Source organism: Centroberyx affinis, unplaced genomic scaffold, assembly GCF_046629955.1.
Source record: "Centroberyx affinis isolate AG114_WGS23_722 - 3 ecotype Tasmania unplaced genomic scaffold, CSIRO-AGI_Caff_v1 ptg000243l_1, whole genome shotgun sequence".
Classification (NCBI taxonomy): Eukaryota; Metazoa; Chordata; class Actinopteri; order Beryciformes; family Berycidae; genus Centroberyx; species Centroberyx affinis.
The window spans coordinates 282,639-305,742 of record NW_027278927.1 but is presented as its reverse complement, the minus strand read 5'-3'; the positions used below and the strand labels follow the sequence as shown (position 1 = coordinate 305,742).

The 23,104-nt window shown below is 45.6% G+C and overlaps 1 protein-coding gene across 5 annotated transcripts in view; it reads right to left on the bottom strand.

The window, feature by feature from the left end:
• Window positions 1-23,104, bottom strand: part of atp8a2 (ATPase phospholipid transporting 8A2) — a 41,461-nt gene that overhangs the window by 2,833 nt on the left and 15,524 nt on the right. For 3 of the 5 annotated variants that reach the window (XM_071543955.1, XM_071543972.1, XM_071543989.1), the window contains 12 exons: window positions 22,967-23,031; window positions 14,578-14,750; window positions 10,150-10,333; window positions 8,695-8,805; window positions 6,991-7,065; window positions 6,356-6,478; window positions 5,734-5,812; window positions 5,568-5,629; window positions 4,939-4,995; window positions 4,149-4,256; window positions 2,127-2,215; window positions 1,830-1,934 (listed from right to left, as the gene is read on the bottom strand). In XM_071543955.1, coding sequence (XP_071400056.1) covers window positions 1,830-1,934; window positions 2,127-2,215; window positions 4,149-4,256; window positions 4,939-4,995; window positions 5,568-5,629; window positions 5,734-5,812; window positions 6,356-6,478; window positions 6,991-7,065; window positions 8,695-8,805; window positions 10,150-10,333; window positions 14,578-14,750; window positions 22,967-23,031 — 1,231 coding nt within the window. Of the gene's footprint in view, window positions 1-1,829; window positions 1,935-2,126; window positions 2,236-4,144; window positions 4,257-4,938; window positions 4,996-5,567; window positions 5,630-5,733; window positions 5,813-6,355; window positions 6,479-6,990; window positions 7,066-8,694; window positions 8,806-10,149; window positions 10,334-14,577; window positions 14,751-22,966; window positions 23,032-23,104 lie in introns of all 5 variants that reach the window. The other 2 variants (XM_071543981.1, XM_071543964.1) reach the window with 2 other exon arrangements.

Here is a 23,104-nt window from a genome sequence, read left to right as displayed (position 1 = left end):
TGCTAACGAGGCATTAAATCACACAATAGGGGTTTCCCTGGCGCCTTGGCAGGGGTTCTGATACGATCCACAAAGCGGTTATGGACTAGGGCCAGCCTTCCCAAGGTTACAATTTGGAGCAAGCAGTTAGGAAATTCTCCCTACGTGACCGCTGGGAACCTTCACTGGTGTGTTTGTCCAAAAGAAAAAAAAAACACTGAAAAAGGGCTCTGAAGTGTCTTTGGCCAAAGAAAATGACGTCTGTTAAATGGATGACAGGGCCGAGTGAATGAAAGAAGGATGAATAGTTGCTGGACAAATAAATAAAATGCAGACACATGAGTATGATTGAAGTTGTGCTTTCCCTACTGTGGTGTCTCTTTCTGGCAACCTTGCTCCAAATGGTCCAAGGATGCGTCACATCCGAACTCTTCCCTAGAGACACTCCCTATGCTCTACCTTTCCCATGCCTTCCTCAGGACCTCCCTACGAACTACAAACACAGATGTGCTCTTTTTCATGTCACTCCATTCTCTCTGCCCACCTCCACTTTATTTCTCTTATTCTGAATGGAGAGGACCCAAGGATCCAGGCCTGCTTCCCCAGCTCTGTAAGCAGGGTCAGCCCAGGACAGGGTCCTCGCCTTAGGGGTCAGGAGGAGCAGTATGTCATCCCACCTCCCCCTCCCACCCTGAAAACAAAGCTTGGACCTCCCCAGCTTGGTCCAACACCAAAACTGCTCGAGGAAAGCAGCCCGTTTCTGTGACTGACTAACCTCTGCTTTCTTTACAGTAAGTCCCCCAGAACAACTTCTTGTACTTCATACCTACAAATGCTCAAACCTCTGCAATCTTTAATACACATCTTATAACTCACAAAATTTCCCCCTACACTAAACAATGTAATTAGTCCAACACAACTCTACTGACACCACACACAAGGCTAATCTGAGTCTACATCACAGCCACGGGAGCTACAGAAAACACAGTAAACACACCAGGTCTGTACAGCAGTTCAAATTGGTCCACCTGTGAGAAGCGGTCCAAAAATGAAGAGATGGGGAAACGGATAAATAGAGATGAGGAGAGAAATAGCAAGTATAAAAACGATAATGAAGACAGAGGGGGGCGAGTGAGTAAGAGAGAGAGAGAGAGAGAGAGAGAGAGAGAGAGAGAGAGAGAGAGAGAGAGAGAGAGAGAGAGAGAGAGAGAGAGAGAGAGAGAGAGAGAGAGAGAGAGAGAGAGAGGGGAACCTAGTTAATGGAAAACAAACAAGGGTCACTCCAAAGCAGCTTGCAGTGGGGCACACAGGTCATTTGAGGTCAGAGTTCACACAGTCGGACAGGTCAAACCCAGGCGCTACCTGTGTGAGCGTGTGTGAGCCTCGGCTCTATGGGACCTCAGCCTTGGCTTCAGTCCTGCGGACGGTGCCACCAGGGAGTTAGAAATGCCATGATTATGTCTTTATTTTACTCACACAGAACCATATCCATACACTTATTATACTGAATGTATGTAAAGTGTTACTACAAATAATAACGGGTCATTCTACAAAAAGTGTATGCACTCATGGTACTATAGTGCGCCTTGGATAAAAGCATCCAATAGCAAAGTGTTTTATGTTGTATGCTATCATACATTGAATTAACAACACTAATCCCCATGGTATAAGGTAGGAACAGTGTGATATGAATAAAATAAATGTAACAGAAGTAAAGGCGAGGGTAACGGTCAAATAAATCCTACAACATACCAATCCACCAGAATAAATAAGCACTCTGATCAATGACGTGATGAAACGTGATGAATGCAGGTGAGATCCCAGGATGCTTTGCAGCGCACCGTACATACCTGCGGCCGCTGGCATCTCTGAGTACAGCTGCCCCCGGGTCGACGGCGCGCGCCTCCAGCTCCTGCACCTCCTCCAGAAGAGACTTCCTCACAGTGCGACGCCCGCTGCAGCACAGAAATAAGTTGATCATGAAGGAAAGTATGAGTGTTTTGGTTTGCAGACATGTATGATTCATAACAGAAAGTATGTTAAGTGCTGACATGCGCTCAATATGGGTTCATGTGTATGCTTGGGTGAAGTCAAAATAGCCTCTGTATGGATTTCACATGTATTTGTACTAAATGCATTCTACTCACGCGTTCCAAGCAAAGTCTTTGAGTAAACAAGCTGCAGGCACCAGGATCAGGCCCAGCCAGAAGTGCCAGCACTGCATCACCCTGCCAGCCTGCAAAGACAACACACAGGCTTCATTTATTTTGCTTGTATATTAATTCAAATTGAGTATTAAGTCATTTTTTTCTGTTTGAACTGCACTGCAACTTGCACAGAAAAACACCAGAGGCAGAGAGGAATCTGAGACTAAACGCATTCAAAGCTTAAAGCCATACAAAAGTGGGAAGAATCAGTATCAGCCAAATCTGCATACCCATAATGTTAGCCATGGCTTTCTCACACACTGTCTTCACCACACACTGAATTTAACACATCATTCCCGTGACTAATACTATACTCCTGCAATGCTATGGCAGACAAGTAAGATAAAAACGTCCCGTTGACTAACAACAGCTCCCCCCTATCTGGCTCTCTGGTCCAGCTGCAGTTGGGCTCATTGACCTTTGACCCTCATCCTCCCTCTGTCTCCAGGGGTTAATCACATACCTAACTACTGTCTCAATCTGTCTATCTGTCTCTTACTCTACATATCTCTTTCTTCCTGCCTCCCTCGCTCTCTCTCCCTCCAACTTTACTCTTTCACAATGTCCTCTCATTATGAGTGGCTGTATCATCCAATATCTTGTCCCCGCCTGTTACTGTAAATCCCTCCATTTTTCATTTATTACCCAACATTTGCCCTTTGCTTATCTGTAAGCCAAGAGTTAGCACTATGGTATTTCATAAGCTTAAGTCTTTGTGTCGGGGCGTGAATCATGCAGTAAATAGTCGCAAACACTTTATGCGCCGTGACGGCCATAACTTCCGTTACTTTATTGCCTTTATCAAGTGTTTCCTGTGTCCCAGGTCCAGAGCTGTTGTCCACAGATAGAGATAATTTGGGTCTCAGAGGCAGAGGCCCCAAGGAAATCTCTAAACTAAATCGGAAAACCATTAAGAAATATTCCCCCACGACAGCTGGAATCACAGCCAAGGAACAGACGATCAGACTACACTCACACACACTCTCTGTCTGTGACAAACACCTACACACAGAGGCAGGCTGTTCACTTCTACAGCATGGGACATACAGTATATCATATAGTCTATATGCACCGTGTAAGGATGGAGGCATGCTTAATAAAGGTATTTTCTGCTTTGTTGTATCCATGGAAACCACTGTACAAACAGCACAAATCACACAGAGCTAGACCCACATACTGCATTGATTTCACATGCACAAACTCACACACGCAGTTATTCTGAGCAAAAATATACAGCCATGCTAGTGACACACAGTTTGTCTTTTTCATCCCCTGTTCCCCGTGGACAGATGGAAATATAGATAGGGGGAGCAAGGGAAATGGGAGAGGTAATAGGGTAGTTAGGGGGGGACGATGGAGGGTTTGGGGGCGGGTAAGGGGGGGCTGAGTGTCTCTGACCATTCCCCAGTTGGACCAAGCAGCTGCAGAGTTATTTGACCGCATTCCTGATTTCTGACACAAATTGAATTAATGGGCTGAGGAGAGTTGAGACGGGCCCGCTCCCTTCCCCTCCCAAGACTCGCTACCCTCACAGTGGGGTACACCACCTCAACCCCCCCCCTTTCCCAACCTCTAAAATGGGACCCTCAATCAAGGGGTTCTACGGACACCCTTCTCACCCCCAGTGGACTCTCATCACCCCCCACAGCAGCCCACCCTCTTGAGTCAACACCTCCAGAGTGGCCCGTAAAAGTCCAGGGCTCGGGTGACGCGCAGCAGGTGCGGGCAGCCTAGAGAGAGGGGCTGGCGGGGCATAAATCTCCCCCCGGGGCTCCAGCCGTGCTGACATGGAACACCCAAGAGGAGAGTCACATAGGCGCCATGTATTGGCAACTAGGGAGGGAGGGGTGGGCGATGGAGACCGGAGAATAGAGATGTGGAGGGGTGGAGTGGGGGTATTTTATCCCCTCTCGCCCCCTGTTCCTGAAATGAGTGACACATGTTTATGGAGAGGCGACTTGCCTGGCCCAGCATGTCGGGGGCGATGGGGATGGTGGGCCAGATGGCTGAGTAGACAGCGAAGAAGACCATCCAGAGCGCCATGCTGCCCCATACCGCCAGGTGGGAAAACTACAGCAGAGAGAGAGAGGGAGAGAGGGACAGAAAGAGGAGGGAGGACGAGGGCAGAGAAAAAGGAGAAAAAAGTCACAGGAGAGGATGGAGATGAAGAGAGAAAAGAGAGGTCAAATAGTTTACACATAACCCGTCCGAATATAGACAACCTTGTCCCTGAGACTCCCTCCCTCCTCGCCTGTCTTCGTCCCTCTCTCTGTGATCCGCTGTAAGGGGACACTGTGTGAATTCCTGTGGGACCCTGCTTCATTACTGCAAGGCTGCTGTGTGTGGACAGCTGAACGGACGGGGGGTGTCAGCGCCCCTCTGCCCCCCCCCCACCCTATCCAACAGTGGGCATACCATCTTCTCAAACTCAACATCCGCCTCTGCTGTACTCTGATAGCTGTCAATCAAGAGTCATCCCTATCCTGTTGCATAAAACTGGCGGCTCTAGCATGACTACTGAGATTATAAAAAGGTGGAGAGCATGGAGGGATATACTGGGTCTTAGGTTACTGTAGGCTTGGGGACTAAATGTATATGTGGATGTTCATACGAGTGGAACTTTCCATTGAAACCAATGCAAATAAAATTCTTACAGGGAAGGTGGCTCTACTACACAGTATAACCAACTCAATGGTGAGGAAAACATTAGTTTGTATACCACATGTGGCACAGAGTGTGTCATTGTTCTTACCCTGGTCCAAGCGGTGGTCTCCATTCCAGCTTTCAGACACACTGTAACTACCACATACTACACACACACACACACACACACACACACACACACACACAGAAGGGGGGGCAGGGGGAGAGAGAGAGGGAACAGAAAAAACAAAGAGAAACAGGGTTAGTTCACCGGCGACTCCGGAGATAATAAACATCATTAATGATATACTGTAAACTCAGCAATGTCTGTTAAATCACTCAGGACCCCAACAGCCCTCTGCAATCCAAACAGACACACACAGACACACACACACACAAGCAACACCAACAAATAAACACTGCCGACATACGCGTAGGATAAGTGTAGGGAGCAGAATAACACAGAGAGTGTAAGATGGAGAATGAATGGAGAGAAGAGGTGGATGAGTGTAGAGCGGAGACAGACTGGCTAGACTCGACTAGATTGACCGGAGACCCGTAACGGCTCTGAGGAAGCAGCGTAATGTTGGTGTGCACACAAATACACATGCAAACAAGCACACACATACAAGCCAAAACACACACACACAAGGAAATAAAAACATACAAAGTACAAACTTGATTACAAAAGCACACAGACACAGACACACACAGAGAAAACATGAGTAAGATGCTTACTGTGTAGACCATATTCCCTACAAACAGGTAGTCATTTCCATGACCGTTACTGAAGGGAGAGTCTGTGGGGAAAACACACAAACTCTCAGATATCTCATGACAAAATGTACCGGTTAACAGCAAGAAGTAGAAGAATGTACAACAGTTAATCAGCCAAGTTGCTTACCATGCTCTAACATTTTGAGTGGAAACCAAAAGAGAATAATTGAATGAATCAGTGCGTTGATACAGTGACCCCAAAACACCTGAAAGAGAGACAGAGAGAGAGAGAGACAGAGAGATGGGGGGGGGGTGTAAGTCAGTGCAAACTAATGCCAAGGCACATATATCCCCCCCATCCATACACACACACACACACACATGCACACAAACACACAAAAACAGTAGTTCCCCACAGTAACACTACTTCCACTGTGTCCTTGCCATCACAACTGCCCTCCTGTACACGTACACACATATACACACACACACGCACAGACACACACATACACATAGGTTGGGCTGCTGCTGTACCCTCGAAAATGAAAGACTTCCTTATTCTGGCCCTATGAATCTCATTAAGGTTGCTATGGAAACATCCCAGTCTCCATGCCACTCTTGTTTACCCGCTGGTGTTCCAAACAAACAGCCGGCATCACCGTCAGTCCCACAGACACAACCCACAAGGCATGACAAGTCAAACGCAGAGGAATGACAGAACACTGATTTAACTTTCATTTCAGATGCAACACTTGGTTGCGTTTGTGTGCATGTGCATGTGTCACATGTATGTGTGTGTGTGTGCATACCTTGGTGTTGAAGCCCTCGGCATTCTGGGTGATTCGGTAGAGCTGGGGGAAACGGAGCATGTTCTGCTGACTGCACGGCCGGTCAAATATCCCCAGGGTAAAGGGAGGCAGCGCAGTAAAGATCTGGCACACACACACACACAAGTATGAATACACACAACCACAGAACAGCGTTCACGCACATACACACAAGCTGACTTTGTTACACACTTGCATAGCTGGATAATCAATGTTGCAATCAGAGCGACACTATCAAAAGGAATTTCATCACTTTCAAAGATGGAGAGCCTGGGGGCCGAGCTGTATACATTTGCAGTCAAACGAAGAAGTACACAACAGTTGGTGTGAAGAGAGGCCAAAATACACACACGCACACAAACACACACAAACACACACACACACACACACACACAAACAAACACACACACAAATACATGCGTACAAATGTCTCTGGCATGCAGAAAGAACAGTGATAAGACAAGAGTAGCTAGAGAGACTGATTGAGAGATAGGTAGACAGAGAGACGTCAACCAATTACAAGAGAGAGGGAAAGAAAATGAGAACGAAGGGAGAGAATGAAGAAATAGAAGAGTGAGATAGACCGAGAGGGAGAGAGAGAGAGGGTGGGTACTCACCACGTTGTAGAGGCCTATACACCAGCGCTCAAAAAGGATCTGGCCAGAGAACCCGTTCACAAAGGCAAACCAGAGCTGGGCGACAAAGAACGGGATGAGAGGGGATGAGTGGGACAATAGAGAAGGGTAAAACCGCCTTAGGGATGTACTGATAGTATAAAAAGGAGGTAGAGGCGGTCATATTTGCATTCTTAAAACTGGTAACAAGAGTTCTGAGCTAGGACACATGACAAAATGAACTTCAACAGAACTTTAAGGTGCTACATGCGGCATTTTAACATCAATTAATTGTTATCGCATTCATTTTGAGACATTGGTATGATTACCGTAAACAAACATTGATTGACAGCTACACTGCATTTTACATTGTGTGCCATCAGGTCGGATTTTGCCGGCACAAAAGGAGATTGCTTTATGGCACAAAACAGGAAGATGGTGCTGTTCTTTCCAACACAAACGGAGCTAAAGTTCTCAGAGTTTCTCACGAAAGGGAGTTGGTTGAACGAGTGAAAGGCCTGGAAAATCACATGTTTATCCTCCTCAGTAAAGCAGAAGAAAAAAACCTCCAAAGTACCAAAGGAAACGGGGTTTATGGGAATGTGGTTACAATTTTGACAAACACTTGCACTAAAAATACGGCTGGCGTGAGACAGAGGCCACCAATTGTCTTGACCATGGTCTCATTTATTTACGGTAATTATACCAAGATATCACAATTAATTTGGCAATGATATGTTGATGTTTATATTACTGCACGTAGCACCATTAAGAGGTCAACTAGTTTTAGCATACTAGTTTTAAAATGCATTCCAAATACAGGTTGTGGCTGGCTCTGAAACCACTTTCTGACTCTATAGAACTTAATTTGCCTAAACACAACACAAGTGTCTGAATGTGACTCTGGCCCAGGGGAGACTTTCACTAACGCCTTCACACAGACACACACACACACACACACACACACACACAGCAGACACAGGCTGATCTGAGGGCAGATAGGGAAAATGTTTGGGGCCGCTGGTGGGTGTTGTGGCATTCCTGGGGCATACAGTGGAGCATACAGCCTAGGGGTGAGGTCAGATACACACAAACACACACACGCACGCGCGCACACACACACACACACAACATACACACCCATCCCCCCTACTCTGTCTCCACTAAGTGGACAGAGACAGTCTATAACCTTTGGCCTAGAGCGCTCTGCAGGGAGCCAATCATGTGAGATAATCATGGAAACACACACACACACACACACGCACACACGCACACACACACAGTGGTAGTGTGAGCAGGACAGTAGGCCAGAGGCTGTGGCTCCCATGAGGGCCTGCACCTGCTGGCATCCTTAATGTCAGAAAGAGGGGGGGGGGCACAGCTGACAAATACCCTTCATAACAGGCCAGGGCTGCAATGTGCCCCTTCAACCATCACACACACACACACACACACACACACACAAAGTAGTCGACCCTTGGAGCCAAGGTCTCGCCACTACTGATCTAAACATACTTTTTTCTGTGTGTGTGTGTGTGTGTGTAGAAGAGAGACAGAAAGCAGACACCAGAGGGGCACCTCATCCATCATTGTCAACCAAGTCGACAAACAGCTGCAAAATGTCTCTGTTAATGTAACTGTGTGTGTGTGTGTGTGTGTGTGTGTGTGTGTGTTTAAACAGAGGGGGTGTGGTGGGGAAGCTCCTACCTCTATAATGTAGAGGACCACATTCTTATAGAAACAGTAGAGGATGCACTTGGTGACACGGTTGTAGCTCCAGGCCCCGTGGACCAATAGCAGCTTCTCCAGGTAGGAGAACTACCAATGAGAGAGAGAGAGAGCGGGGGGGGGGCATTAATATAGTTGGGGGAAAAAAGTGTAAAAATGAAAATGTGAGATAGAGAGAGGAAACCAAGGAGAATGCGACTGGGGGAAGAGAATGTTGAGGAAGCAGGAGAAGCAGCCTCGCAGTGATAGAGACAGATAAGTTGTACAAGATGCCCAAGGGGTAAGAGATAAACACTCAAACAGTGAAAGAGAGAGAGAGAGAGAGGGTATGTGTGTGTGTGTGTCTGAGTGAGAGAGAGAAAAGACAAGATTCCTGGATTCCAACAAGCCTTGAATAACTCAACTCCCCTCTCACCCTCCTTTGCCCACAGAAACACATGCAAATAATTAGCGCCACCAGCAATAAGCTGTGGAACGGATACTACTGCAGCTCTCAGTGGGTGTGGCCATGTGCTATGACTGCTGGATTTAGAAAACATACAGTATCAGACAAAATCTGAACGATATGTATGTATATCCCTCTATCAAAGCTTTTGTGGGTACCTAACATACTAGCGTCAGAAATTAACGGGGGCTCGGAAAGTTCATAAAATGCCCATGAGGTTAAAAATGCCCCCGATAATTAGAAGTACCCTTTATTGCATTTCACCCTGTACACATTATTTTAATTTAGTTGTCATTTATTCAGACTTGAATGAGACTACTGTCCTCTGTGGGCCACTGTAGATGATTCATGGGAGTGACTGGGTGGTTCTTTGCTGTGCCTTCTGGCTTAAAAAAAAAAATGGAGCGATTTGATCAGAAAAGAACCGAGTACGCAGCCTGAAGCAGCAGAAAATGTCTCTGATTGTTACTCTGTTTATGTGATGTTATGATAAAAAATAAAAAAATCTTAGTGGTACAAATTGTGTGTTTATTTGCCAATATGCAGTGCAAATGTCTTATTTCATTGCTTGATAAAATTGACCCTGAAAAACAGCAACATGCCCCTAAAAATCAGATCAAGGGGAAAAAAATGCCCTCTGAAAATTTTTTGTTGGGTTTCTTTTATTTGAAGATGACATGAGCAATATGTTTATACTAATAATGTGATACTTCATTGATCCCTGTGGGGAAATTCTCCTTTCTGTTTACGCCCCCTACAGGGGGGTCAGAGGTCAGGGTCAGCTGCAGCACAGCGAGCTGGTAGGGATTCAGCGTCTTGCCTAAGGACACTTCAGCAGGGCGGATGCTTGCTGACATGGGGGCTTCGTTTCGGAGTGGCCTCTCTAACCACCAATATATACATAGGAGTATCATGTATGTGTGTAAAGCCTGTAACACATTTTGCATGCCCCTAACTATGCATGAATGAATGCTTTGTGTATGTCCCACCTGTGCTATGGAGTAGTCAGAGGAGTTGGTGGCCTGCATGCCCTCGTTGCCGCTGATGCCCACTCCGACGTGAGCCGTCTGGATCATGCCCACGTCGTTCGCACCGTCGCCTATGGCCAGTGTGATGGCCTTCACATGTCTCTTCACCATATCCACGATCTCCGACTTCTGGAGCGGAGACACTCTGGGGAAACCGTGAGAGGAAACATGGTTGGTGATATTAAGTGTGTACAGCTGTCTGCACAGGGGGAAGAGAGGTGGGGAGAGGGAAAGATGAAAGAATACAGTTGGAAAGAAAGCAAGAAACAAAGAAAAGGAAGAAATTCAGAGGCTGAATGAAAGAAAGCCAAGGAGAACCAAGAAAGAAAGAATAAAACAAAGGAAAAAGGAGACGTGGGAAACAGGGATAGTTAAAGGGAAAATAAAGAGAGGGGAACAGTTGAAGAGGAAAAAGACAGAGAGAGGGAGAGATGGATAGGGAGCTGGCAGAGGCACACCTCACACACACACACACACACACACGCACTCACTCCAGGGCTCTGTTTAGTGCTCTTCACCAGGTATTAGGAAACAATGATTCACTGTTCTGCTAATAAGACTCTGTTTAGCTTACGTTTGATGTGTATGTGTGTGTGCTCATGTGGGTGTGTGTATGTGCACGTCTGCCTACATCGGTGTATGCCCAAGCATGCGTTTCTTCTGTGTGTGTGTGTGTGTGTGTGTGTTCAGGGAGCTTCCAGTGGTACTCCACCCTCTTGACCTGTATCACTGCTCCTCTGTCTATAACCGGTTCTGTCTCTCTACGGACAAAGAAGAACCCAGGATGGCTCTATTACAGACGCCTCCCTGAGGCCAGTGCAGAGCCTGGTGTTGTGTTATGCTGCGTTTGTTAAAGCGGATACTTTTTACACTTAAAAGTGCTCTGTGTAGCATATTTAAACATCTATATATCATTGTCAAATTGTGATACCTGGGTATAACTACTGTAAACAAATGAGACCGGGGTCGAGACAATTGGTAGCCTCTATCCCGTGCCAGTGGTATTGTTAGTGTTTCTCAAAATTAAGAGCACATTTCCCATAAACCCCATTGCTTCCTGTTGCAAAGAAGATGTTGCTGCTACCCCCATGCTGTGCAGAGTTTGAGTTAATTATGTGGCTGTAGCCTAAAAGCAGGATAAAATGAATCTGTGTGACAGGCTATCTGTTGCACAAGTGCTTAGCTAACTGTCAAAGCTCAACGGACTTAACTGTCAGTGGAGTTAACCTTAACTGTCACAACTCAACTGCTTCAATCCTTGCTGCAAAACCTCTCGCCTGAGTGATTTAACGCAAGGCGGTTTACATGGAAACTAGCCAAACGGTACACATAAAAACGGCCGCTGCCCTGACGATCCTGGAACGTTCATTTGAATAGCTGTGCCAATTCTATTAATTCAACTTGTGTGATTTTCTTGTTGGCTTTACTGAACAGGACAAACATGTTGCAAGGGATTTTTCCATCAGCCTTTCACTCGCTCAACCATCTGCCATTAGCTCCATTTATGCTAGAAGAACAGTGTCCTCTGCTTGTTTTGTGCCATGAAGCGATCCAGCAGATTTCACACAATATCCAACCTTCTGACACAAAATGTAAAATGCACTGCAAAGGCTGGTAGAAGCTGCCAGTCTTCTCAGGGATGGTGTTGTTTGTTTATGGTAATTATGTTAATGTGGTAATGATTTATTAGTGCTGAAATGCTACACATAGCACTTTTTAAAAGGAGTTATTTTTAATGTCACCTTTACTAAGTATGGACATTCTGAGAAAAAAATCTGTTATAGCAGTGAATGATATGAATAAGAGTTTCTGTGTAGCCCAGCTACTGTAAGTTCCACCAATCTGCTTTTATCATGAATTCGTACTGCAGGACGTTATAGACAATTCCTTGAGGGGGTGGAGTGGCTTCTGCAACGACTGAATAACTTCTGTATTTATGTCAATTAGTGCTATAAGGCCCGGGGGCCACAGTGTGCTGTATGTGCTGTTTACTACAATGCGGTGATAATGACATTACAAAATTAAATTATGAACAGCTGTATGAGTCAACGTGCGCATAAACACTCACGTGGAATACAGTATGATACTTTTGATAAAGATACTACAAAACAAAATTATAAGCAGATGTATGATCCATCACGCACACACACACACACACACCCCTGCACTAGACTGAAGCCCACAAGTCATAAAGATGGCCTGTCTGCTGTGAATATGTAAGTAGGATCATGGCCCGGTCAAGCTGAAATCACAGAGCTGGGTGGTCCACTTAGTATTCATAAATACGCGTGCACACACAAACATACACACATGCACAAACACACAAATACACACACATACACCCATCCCACCCATTCCAACTAGACACACAGGATATTTCCAGGGGGAAACCCTCAGAGAGTCTTGGCCTCTGTAGTTGGTGCTGAAGGATGGGATCAACCTCTGCTCTTTGTTTTCCCTGTTCCTGCGTCTGAAGTGTGTGTGAGTGCGAGTGTGTCTGCCTGTATGTCTCTCTCCGTCTCTGACCGCAAATCTCTCTTTATCTCTCTCTCTTTCTCTCTCTCTCTGGGTCCCTCCTACCTTTTTCTCTAAACACAGCTAACAGTGTCTGGGACTGTGTAAAGTGGCGTTGTAGAGATGAAAGGCTCCTAATGCGCTTCATGGTGGAACTGAGCAGAAAATAAGCAGCCTCAAGTCCTCCTCTAAACAAACACACAGTGAAGTCAGGAACCCATGCATAGCGCTGACACACACACACACACACACACACATACACCGTGAACCGTCACACACTTTGGTGAGACATTATCTCACTGACACCTCTATACATTAAAGTCAAAAGCTATAGCTCATTAAGCACAGGCACACTATTAACAGTACGGCGCCCGGCACTCACATATACACACAGCAGGGATCACACACACAACCATGCCAGGATAGGTAGAGAGAGAGGGAGAGAGAGAGAGAGAGAGAGAGAGAGAGAGAGAGAGAGCGAGAGAGAGAGAGGGAGAGAGAAAAGGAAGGAGTGGAGGGGGTATGGAGGGAAGGATAGAGGAAAGGGAGCTGGAGGCCGTTTGCAAGGCCTCGGAGACCCGAGTCCGGATATGGCCTTTATGCAAGGGAGAGTCAATTACTCCCCTCCTGCTTAAACACACACACACACACACACACACACACACAGACAAAGACGAGTGGAAACTCTTTTGTTAAACATCACAGCTGGTGCTGAGTGGAACATGACCAAAAAAGGGAACATGCAGTAAACATTCTATGAGCAGAGTGCACTTTGTATCAATGGAAATGTATAACGGCGTGTGTGTATGTGAGTGTGTCTGCGTATGTGTGTGTGTGTGTGTGTGTGTGTGTGTGTGTGTCTATTCCAGGGGTAACAGCAGTAAGTGAGTCATGACTTTGACATTTCCATGCAGCGCGGTGTATTACATTACCCCCGCTGAGCAGCACGACAGCCTTTTATCATCCTCGTTCGTTTGCTGACCCAGGGCAACCGACAACCTTTACAAACACACACACACATGCAGGCATGCAGGCGCACACACACTCTCTCTCTTTCTCTTCATCATGCACACACCAGGATGAGGATCAATGTGTGTGGTGAGGTTTTAAGTCTTGATTTTCTGAATAACTTGCATGCTTTTTCCACTGCACTTGTATGCCGTACTGTAGCCATGCTGTCCCGGTAGATGTACGTTTTCCATTATATTTTATTCATGGTTCAGATAGAGTAAAAGCATACTGACACAGCACCCTTATGTATCTGATACCAGCCCGCTTTCAAAGGGTGCTGGCAACATGTTGTCATCATGCAAGTAACGCATGAGCAACGACGCACAGGGTCAACGATCAGTTACAACCGCCATTTTTAAATACCCAGCTGGTGTGCACAAACAGTGAAAGTGGAAAGTCAGAGGAAGTTGAGAAAGAGGCAAAACATGAATAAACAACAACAAAGCACTGCAATGTCAGGAATTGGAAGAACTACAAATCTAATTACATTACGGGCCGACAAGAAAGTTCAGAACGATCTTAATTTCGTTGCGCACAACAGAAAACAACTTGTGCAGTGGAAAAACCATATCAGATGAGTGGCTGCAGTGGCTGATTTCCTCCAATTAAAAATAAAAAAAGGAGCATTGTGGGTATGTAAACCCCAACGACACCCACCCTCACCCACCGACATCAAAGCTTGTTTTCTACATCGGTGCTTTCCCAAAATAGCACAAGGGATACATGCATCCGATCCAGCGTATCAGTAAAAGTAACAAACCCAGTGTTTCTCTGTGTGTGTATGTTGTGTGTGTGTGTGTGTGTGTGTGTGTGTGTGTGTGTGTGTGTGTGTGTGTGTGTGTGGGCTGAATGTGCGTGTCCTACCGGCAGCAGATGACAGCCTTGCAGGACAGAGCCAGGTCAAGGAAGGCCTGGCGGAGCTCGAAGGACAGGGCGTACTTCAGAGTCTGGCCGTCGATGATCAGCGCCAACTCATTTTCCTTCCTCAGAGAGTCGCCCAGAGACGAGCAGTGGGCCGTCAGAGTGGCACGAGTAGCCTGCAGGGAGACACAGACACAGAGATATAAGGAGGTTTTTTTTTTTTTTTACCTTTTTTATCTAGGGAAGGTTGAGTGAATATGCATGTTCTTTTTCAGGAGAGCGTTTATCTTTCCCTTTCCCTGCAGGGTCCAGGATTTGCACCGACAACCTTTCAGTCACAAGCCTGTATGCTTAATGCTGCGGGGCCAAGTTAGCAACATACACACACAAACACATTAGTGCTATGAGATTTATGAGGAAACGCTATAAAAACCTAACCTCTAACCCTGATCCTCACCACTAATTACCTAACCTTATCACTTACCCTGACCTAACTCTAATTCTAACCCGAAAAATCGGTCCTCACAAGTGACCACTTTTACAGGTTTTCTGTTTATGTGGGGATATGTTGACCCCACAAAGTGGCAAAAATACAAATCACACACATTAAAACACACACAAACACACACACGCACACACCAATTTGCTGAAAGGTCAAAACCACTGGCGGAAAATGGAAGACATATGCTGCTGGTTGCATAGGCTATTTCATGTGGTGCTTTCATCTGGGGAAAGAGTTTGCTTCTGTGTACACACACAAATTAAGAATGCCAGTGTAAGGTTAACTCTGGACCCGTTTCTTCATAAAGCGCTGGTGCTATGAGGTCTTGGTGGCCTGCTGAACCATGGCATTAAATCTTAAATCCTTCACAATGCTGCAACATACAACTGCACCAATCTGTGCTCACACACACAAACACACACACGCAGGGCATGTAAATGTGCAAGCTGGAGAGAACAAGGGAGAGAGAAAGACAAACAAATACACAGAGAAGAAAGGGAAAAAGATAAATGAGTGGAAGAAATTACAATGTTGTGAGGGGGCATACACGCATCACTCATTTGTAACAACAGAGTTTTTGTGTGTGTGTGTGTGTGTGTGTGTGTGTGTGTGTGTGTGTGTGTGTGTGTGTGTGTGTGTGTGTATGTGTGTGTCTGTGTGTGTGTGTGTGTGTGTGTGTGTGTGCGTGTGTTTGGGGGCATTAGTTTGGGGCAGTTTTGATGGAGCTCTTGATAATAGAGGAAAAGGGATTAATAGAGAAAACAAACATCCCATAGAGATGTAATGAAAACCATGTGGAGGAGCAGGCACGCAATAAGCTACCAGACAGGCCCACACACACACACACACACACACACACACACACACACACACACACAGACACACCCCTACATGCTTTATTTGATCCACTGAATCAAATTATGATTTGCACAAGATCCCAGTGTTACAGAGCATCAACAAGGTTTACGGATATTCCAGTGTCGAAAACGCATCATGTCTGCCACGGGCCACCTTTTACTACAGAGGCTAAACACAATTTTAGCTAAATAGTCATTTGGCCCCTCTGTGGATTGGCCCAATAACACATTTTCTCCATGTTTGTTGAACGTTTTGCTGTTGTAAAAAAGAACCAACTGTCAGCTTTTCATTATGGGTCTTCATTTGCCTCTATGTTAAACCATGTTAGAGCAGTGACATCAGTGAAATAAGACCTACTTCAGCTAACTTTCTTTCCATGAAACAGGTGACCAGGTGAATCCAGGAGAAAGCTATGATTCCTTAATGATTTCACCTATTAAATCCACTTCAGCTGTGAAGGGGGGATGAACATGGAGGTGAGGAAACAGGTTAAAGAAGAATTTTTAAGCCTTGTGACAACTGAGACGATTGGCCAAAACCTCAGGGAGGCGGTCCTAATATTTTGTTAAGTGCAAAACTGTGGAAGTGGAATTTGGCTCATACTCATAATAAACAAAGAATTAGGCAAAATGAAATTCCCCAAAACAGGAATTGTTTGTGAAAACATACCCAACACAACTAAACAAAAAGGTGGTATGGCTACACAGGATTAAAACCAAACTCCATACAGACACAAAAGCCCACAAACATATGAAAATATGGCGCCGTTAAAATGTGCACAGTGGGTTATTGGCGGCCAACAGACCTCAGAGGGTCCTGTGACCCGCAGTGAGACGACCCCTCTGTTAACTGACCAGCATGTGCTAGAGACAACACAGTAAGTACACACACACACACTCACACACACATACACAGATACACTGATATGAACAATGTGGTCTCTCTTTCCTGCTAATAGCGATGCACACATGCGTTCCCTCTGCACATGAGTGGTCCTCCTCTTCCCAAAAATTCCCTGCGCTTGTTTTCTCAGCCTCGGGCTGTGTGTTTTTCTCTGTATTCCGGAATTCCTGTTTGCATTCACCTTTTTCCCCCAAACAGGAGAAAGGAAAACAAAAACATAATGAAAGGATTACAGGAGATTACAGGTTGTCAGGGTTCTGAAAATCAAAGCCTGTGTGTGTGCGCATATGTGTGTGTGTGTGTGCGTCCATGTGCGCGTAGGGGGGTAAAACAGCCGGAGACGTACACGTGTGTGCATGTACCAGTGTGTCTGTTTGCATGTTAGTGCACAGGCGTGTGTGTATACATGGTGTGCAAGTGTGTGAGATGGGAATCTGACACACACACACACACACACACTCCCAAAGCCTCCTTTCCCCTCTGTCCTCACCTCATCACAGAGGAATGGACACAAACGCTCAAAAAGCCTCGGCAGCATAATGCTGAGTAAACAGCGCGTGAGTGAAAAATGATTGTATAAAAACACTGTCCCATGACAGATTTGGGGGGGGGGGTAACGAAGTGTTGAGGCTTGATGTCTTGCACAACTTTCTGCATGGTGTTAGACTCTGTGAAGCTCTGCCAAACAATATCAGCGGGGCGTGTGAGAGGACAGGTCCAGTTCTCACATCGACCTTCCACTGCACTGAGAGGAATATCACAGTGTCTCAATGCTCCATGTGTCTGATATACACCAGGACCCAGGGTAATAACCTGCTCATAGAGACACAGAAAGAGCGGGACACACACACACCCAGGTCAAAACCCAAGTACTAACAGTCTACTAACCTAGCAGTGAGATGCTAATAAGCCACAGCGACTTGTCACAGCAGGTCCAGCCGAAGCTAGCGGCGGCTAGGCTAACAGGGATAATAACCAGGCTAAGTTAGTCTAATGCAGGGAGCTAAGGAAGCTAAAGAAGATAACTATATTAAGACAAACACTAGTTAGCGCTAAAAGCTAACAAGGAGCAAACCGCTAATCCACAGTGATCCCAGGCCTAAGCATCAAAGTTATTCTGACAAAAACGCTGAATGTGTCTCAACATGAAAAAAATGAGCCAACAAGGATTCAATATGCTCCGTCTGCACTTTTACAAAGAGAACAAACATGAGACATGAGGAAAAATTCATTCCTTACTTAACTTGTTTCTTTCTCACACTAAAATATAGCCTATTTTTGGAGAACGTTGCTGCAATCAAGGATTAGGCATTTTTCCCCTGTCGCAATATGACAGATCTCATTAGCAGGCATTTTTATGTTCCAAACCAAATGTTATTTTTCATTTGCATCTGAGCTGGGAAAGGGCTAAAACTCTAATTCGCACAAATGAATTACACATACGACCACGCTCACACACACACACACACACACACAGACACACACACACTTGTAAACCATGTTCTCAGGCCCTTATATGTGAAATTGTATCAGGTTTATATTTGGATCTGAAAATGGGAGGGGTGTGGAGGGGGTGTGAGATATCACAGGTCACCTTCTCTCATCACATACTTTAGTATAATACACACACACACGAACACACACACACACACACATCAACAAAGTTAAGAGGGGGCAAGCCAAATGGTGATTTATTCCAGGCCACCCTCTCCATTCAAAGAAGGCTCAAGGGTTACTGCTTATTTAAAGAATGTACATAGGCATAATATAAGATAGATGAACACACACACAGACACTAGCAGAATGTGTGTGTGTGTGGGGGGGTTGAAAGAGAACAAGGCAAGATGAAGGGGAAAAGGGGGAGAAAGAAAGGGAGGGAGAGGAAAAAATAGAGTACAAACTAGGGTGGGGGAGAAGGAGGGAGATAGGAGAAGGGGTAGAGAGAGAAAGGGAGAGAGAGAGAGAGAGAGAGAGAGAGAGAGAGAGAGAGAGAGAGAGAGAGAGAGAGAGAGAGCGAGCAGGGCTGTTGAGTGAAAAGAGGGCGGAGAAAGACGTGCTCATATCTGAAGTGCAGATTCTGTCACCAGTGAGATTTAATATACCGTTTAATTATCAGCCTGCACATCTGTGCAAACAAACACCCACATCCTCCGCCGCCTGGGCCAGAAACACACACACACACACACACACACACACACACACACACACACACACACACACACACTCTCAGTGGGAAGTCTGATGGTCCAAAAAACAATTATAAATTGTACATGTCAGTACATTAGTGCATGCAAGTTCAGGGTCTACAAAATGTGTGTACTTGCACGTGCGTGTGTGTGTGTGTGTGCATGTGTGTGTGTAGAGATGATTAATGAGCAGAAGAGTGATGGTGTTTGTTTAAGAGTTGTAATGCGGGCAGTGTGACATTGTGGAGAGGGGGATTGTGGGAAAGATGGATGAAATGTATATTCAAGACTATCAAGCACATGATCAGGGTGATCATGTGCCACTGCATCTACTGTAAATAGCGTGTGTGTGTGTGTGTGTGCGTGTGTGTGTGTGTGTGTGTGTGTGTCGGGAGAGAGAGAGAGAGAGAGAGAGAGAGATAGAGAGAAGATAGAGAGATGTTTGTATGCTTGTTTGTCCCTCAGAAACAGAAAGAGAGGAGAGACAGGCAGAGACAGAAAGAGACAGACAGTGTTGGTGTATATATGTGTGTGTGTGTGTGTGTGTGTGTGTGTGTGTGTGTGTGTGTGTGTGTGTGTGTGTGTGTGTGTGTGTGTGTGTGTGTGTGTGTGTGTGTGGCATCTGATCTGAAGGTGACAGATGGCGCTTGTCACAGCTTCAGCGTCACAAACCGTTTACCCAGGAGGCATTGCTCACAGGGTTTGTTTTGACGAGGAGGAGCACCAAAAGGAGATCGCATTACCACTCACTCATCGCCCTCACATGGCTCGGCATAGCCCCCCCCCCCTCTCTTTCTCCCTCTCTCTCTCTCTCTCCCCCTCTCTCTGTCTTCTCCTCACTCTCTCCAGATTGTCCATCTCACACATAAAAGTACAATAAACACTTCCCCTGCTTTATTCACAAACACACTCCTGCGCTTCCACAAAGATAAACACACATACTTTCTTGCTTGTTCACACTCTCTCTCTTTCTCTCTCTCTCTCTAACACACACACACACACACACACATACACTTTTCCTGTCACACATCATAGAGACTGTGTAGTCGCTTCCTGTGCATAGAGAGGGTGCTGACAGATGTGGAGGTAGTAGCGTGAAGGAGACATGGCGCGGAGGGAGGGAGGGAAGGAAGGGGGGTTAGAGATCCGCCAGACTGGCAACCACAAGATCCACCACACAGATCGGCCCTCGCACCGACAACAGGAGGAAAAGGGTGAGAGAGGGGACAGAGAGAGAGAGGAAGAGGCGGGTGTGATAAATTAAAAATGTGGGGCAAAAGGTCAATCTTGAGGTGAGATTTTGATAAGTGGCTTCTGCTTTTGCTCACCAGGTCACACTTTCAAATACGCACACACACACACACACACACACAAAAAGCTGAGCTGACATGAGTTATTTTAAGTGCAGTGTGAGATAAGTGTTACACTGAAGTTGCTTTCATCTGGACCGACCACCACTCACCACAGCTCTCTGAAGCTGCCATGATGGACACACATGACTGTGACACTGTGTGTGTGTACACAAGCACACACACTTTTCATAAATCCAATTTTTGAGTTGTATGGGGGATGCAGCGTGAAGAAGAAGAAGAAGAAGAAGAAGAAGAAGAAGAAGGTCAGGGTCAGAACAGCACCTCTAGAGCTGGGAGGGATTCAATGGCTTGCTCGAGGGCACTTCAGCAGGGTGTGTGGTTGCTATAATGGGGGACTGAACCCAGGCTGTCCAGTTGAAGGATGGGGTCCCTCCTCTCTACGCCACCCTGCTGCCCAAGTTGTTTAAGTTGCTGCTAAGTGGCGTGTTTTGAAAGGAATGTCTCCATCTGTATTTATCGCATAAGCAAAACCTACAACTACATCACATGAAATCATCTTAAGGATAATTCTGGCCACAGTGAATGTTAAGCCTGTTTTCCCTCTCTCCCTTCTAGAAATTCCTGTGGATTTTTATATGCTATTATCAGAGACACAGTTGTAATGTGACTTGTTTGCCTACCTGGAGACGCCATTGGCTTTAATTCAACTCCAAACAATATCAATGTGACTAGCTCTGACAGTTTCACCAAAAACTCTCACCACTAAAGAAAAAAAAAGTGTTTGCTAACATTTTTTTGTTTATATCGAAGGTCCTTAGACAGCACTTCTCACCAATTGCTAACGTCCTCTGTATTACATTCTGCCTCATTTAAAGCCTGAGGAAGAGAGTTTTTCTGCCTGAAAATAGTTTCTATGGAATGGATTAGAATAAGGTGCTTAGTAAGCAAGTTTTATTCTTCAACATGTAGAGGCACAAATCAGTTGGACCTAATGATAATAAAAAGCTTGTTTCTTAATGCCATGAGACCTTAGGCTGAGGCTTAACATTCACTATGGCTGGAACTAACCTTTACAGACAGTTAGGCTTACAGCCCTGCATTTTAAGTCTGTTAAAGTGATGGTTGTGGGAAAAGAATGGCTGAAAGACTTTAATTTAACACCTGATTGGACCAGCAGACAGCCACTGTATTAGATGTTGAAGTGTTTGCTGGGAATGCTACGTGATCAAACGTAGTGGACAGGCTACCGATACTAACAGAATCAACCAAACCATGTTAAGAGTGATCCACTCAAGTGCTGAGCTAACTGTATTGACTTTTACCCTCCCATACTAACTGCATAGGCAATTCTCAGTCTAAGTACCCTAATTACTCTGATATTACATGTTCACCGTGTGCAACTCAATTTACTCGGTGTCTGAGCGACCTTGCACGATGTCTGGGTCTCATGCTTTAGACCAGCGTTTCCCAAAGTGCAGTCCGGGGGCCTCCAGGGGTCCTTCAGGGGGTTCCTGGGTGAATTTAAATATTAGTCCATTTACTAGAGGTTAGCACAATAAGAGAGTGTGCAGGTTTCACTGCACCCTCCCCACCTAGCTACAGCTATGCAATACTGTACTACATCATTACAAATAATAAAAATCTTCCTAGATGGACGCAAACTTGACAAAATGGTGGTCCATGATGTAATGTTTACCTATTTGGGGGTCCTTGAAAGCTTTGGGTCTCATGCTATAGACCACACATAATGAAATCACACTCATAACACATGGTCCAACAGACCCCATCTGTGCATTGTAAGTGGAAAATTATAATTCTCAACATACAGACATCTCATCACTTAAGTTTAACGCACACCTTGGGCCCACAAACAGGCACTCACACACACTCACACAGAGTGCCTGCACTTAAAACTTTATGAGCCATAATCCCCCTGTCTAACAGATAAACAAATTCTGTAAAACTGCGCACACTGTGATTGTGTGTGTGTGCATGTTTGTGTGTGTATGCATTTTCACATGACAGCAATCAAGCCACTTAGGTAAAGCAGTCACACATGAAACCAGAATGCAAAGGGACACATAACTCAACCAGGCTAATTCGGGTCTAAATCTAATCTAGAGATTGTTTGGCGACCAGAGAACATCATGCATGCAGCAAGAGATAAATTAGATAAAATCCATAAATACTGTAAGCATGGAATGCCATGTGTGTGCATGTTATGTATGTTTGGGTGTGTTTGACAGAGAGAGAGGGAATGAAAGAAGAGAGACAGAGAGGGAGAGAGAGAAAGAGTCAGTGGGAAAGAGGGACAGAAAGAAAGACAGAGTGAGAGAGAGAGGGAAAGAAAGAGAGAGGGGGCAAAAAAGAAAGAGAAAGAAGCGATAGTTGCAGTATCTGTCTCCTTTCATCCCTTTCTCCAAAGGGACACCAGACACTTTAATTACCTTCACCTGTGCGCAGACAAAGAGCCCCACCCACCAATCTGGGTGTGGACCACACCCTGGTTCCCACGGTAACCTTCTGAAGACCCCCCACCCCTCCCCATCTCTACACACACAGACACACACACACAAAGTCCCAATACTGTACAAACTGTACACAGACAAGGAGGAGGAGGATCTACTCACATCCAGAGAGTCCTCATTGACGATGATGAGCGACATGCCGTGTGTCACCAGACGACAGGAGTAACCTGAGAAACAGAGAGGGAGAGAATGGGGGGATGGGGGAGAGATTAGATTAGATTAACTTGAGGCCAAAACACA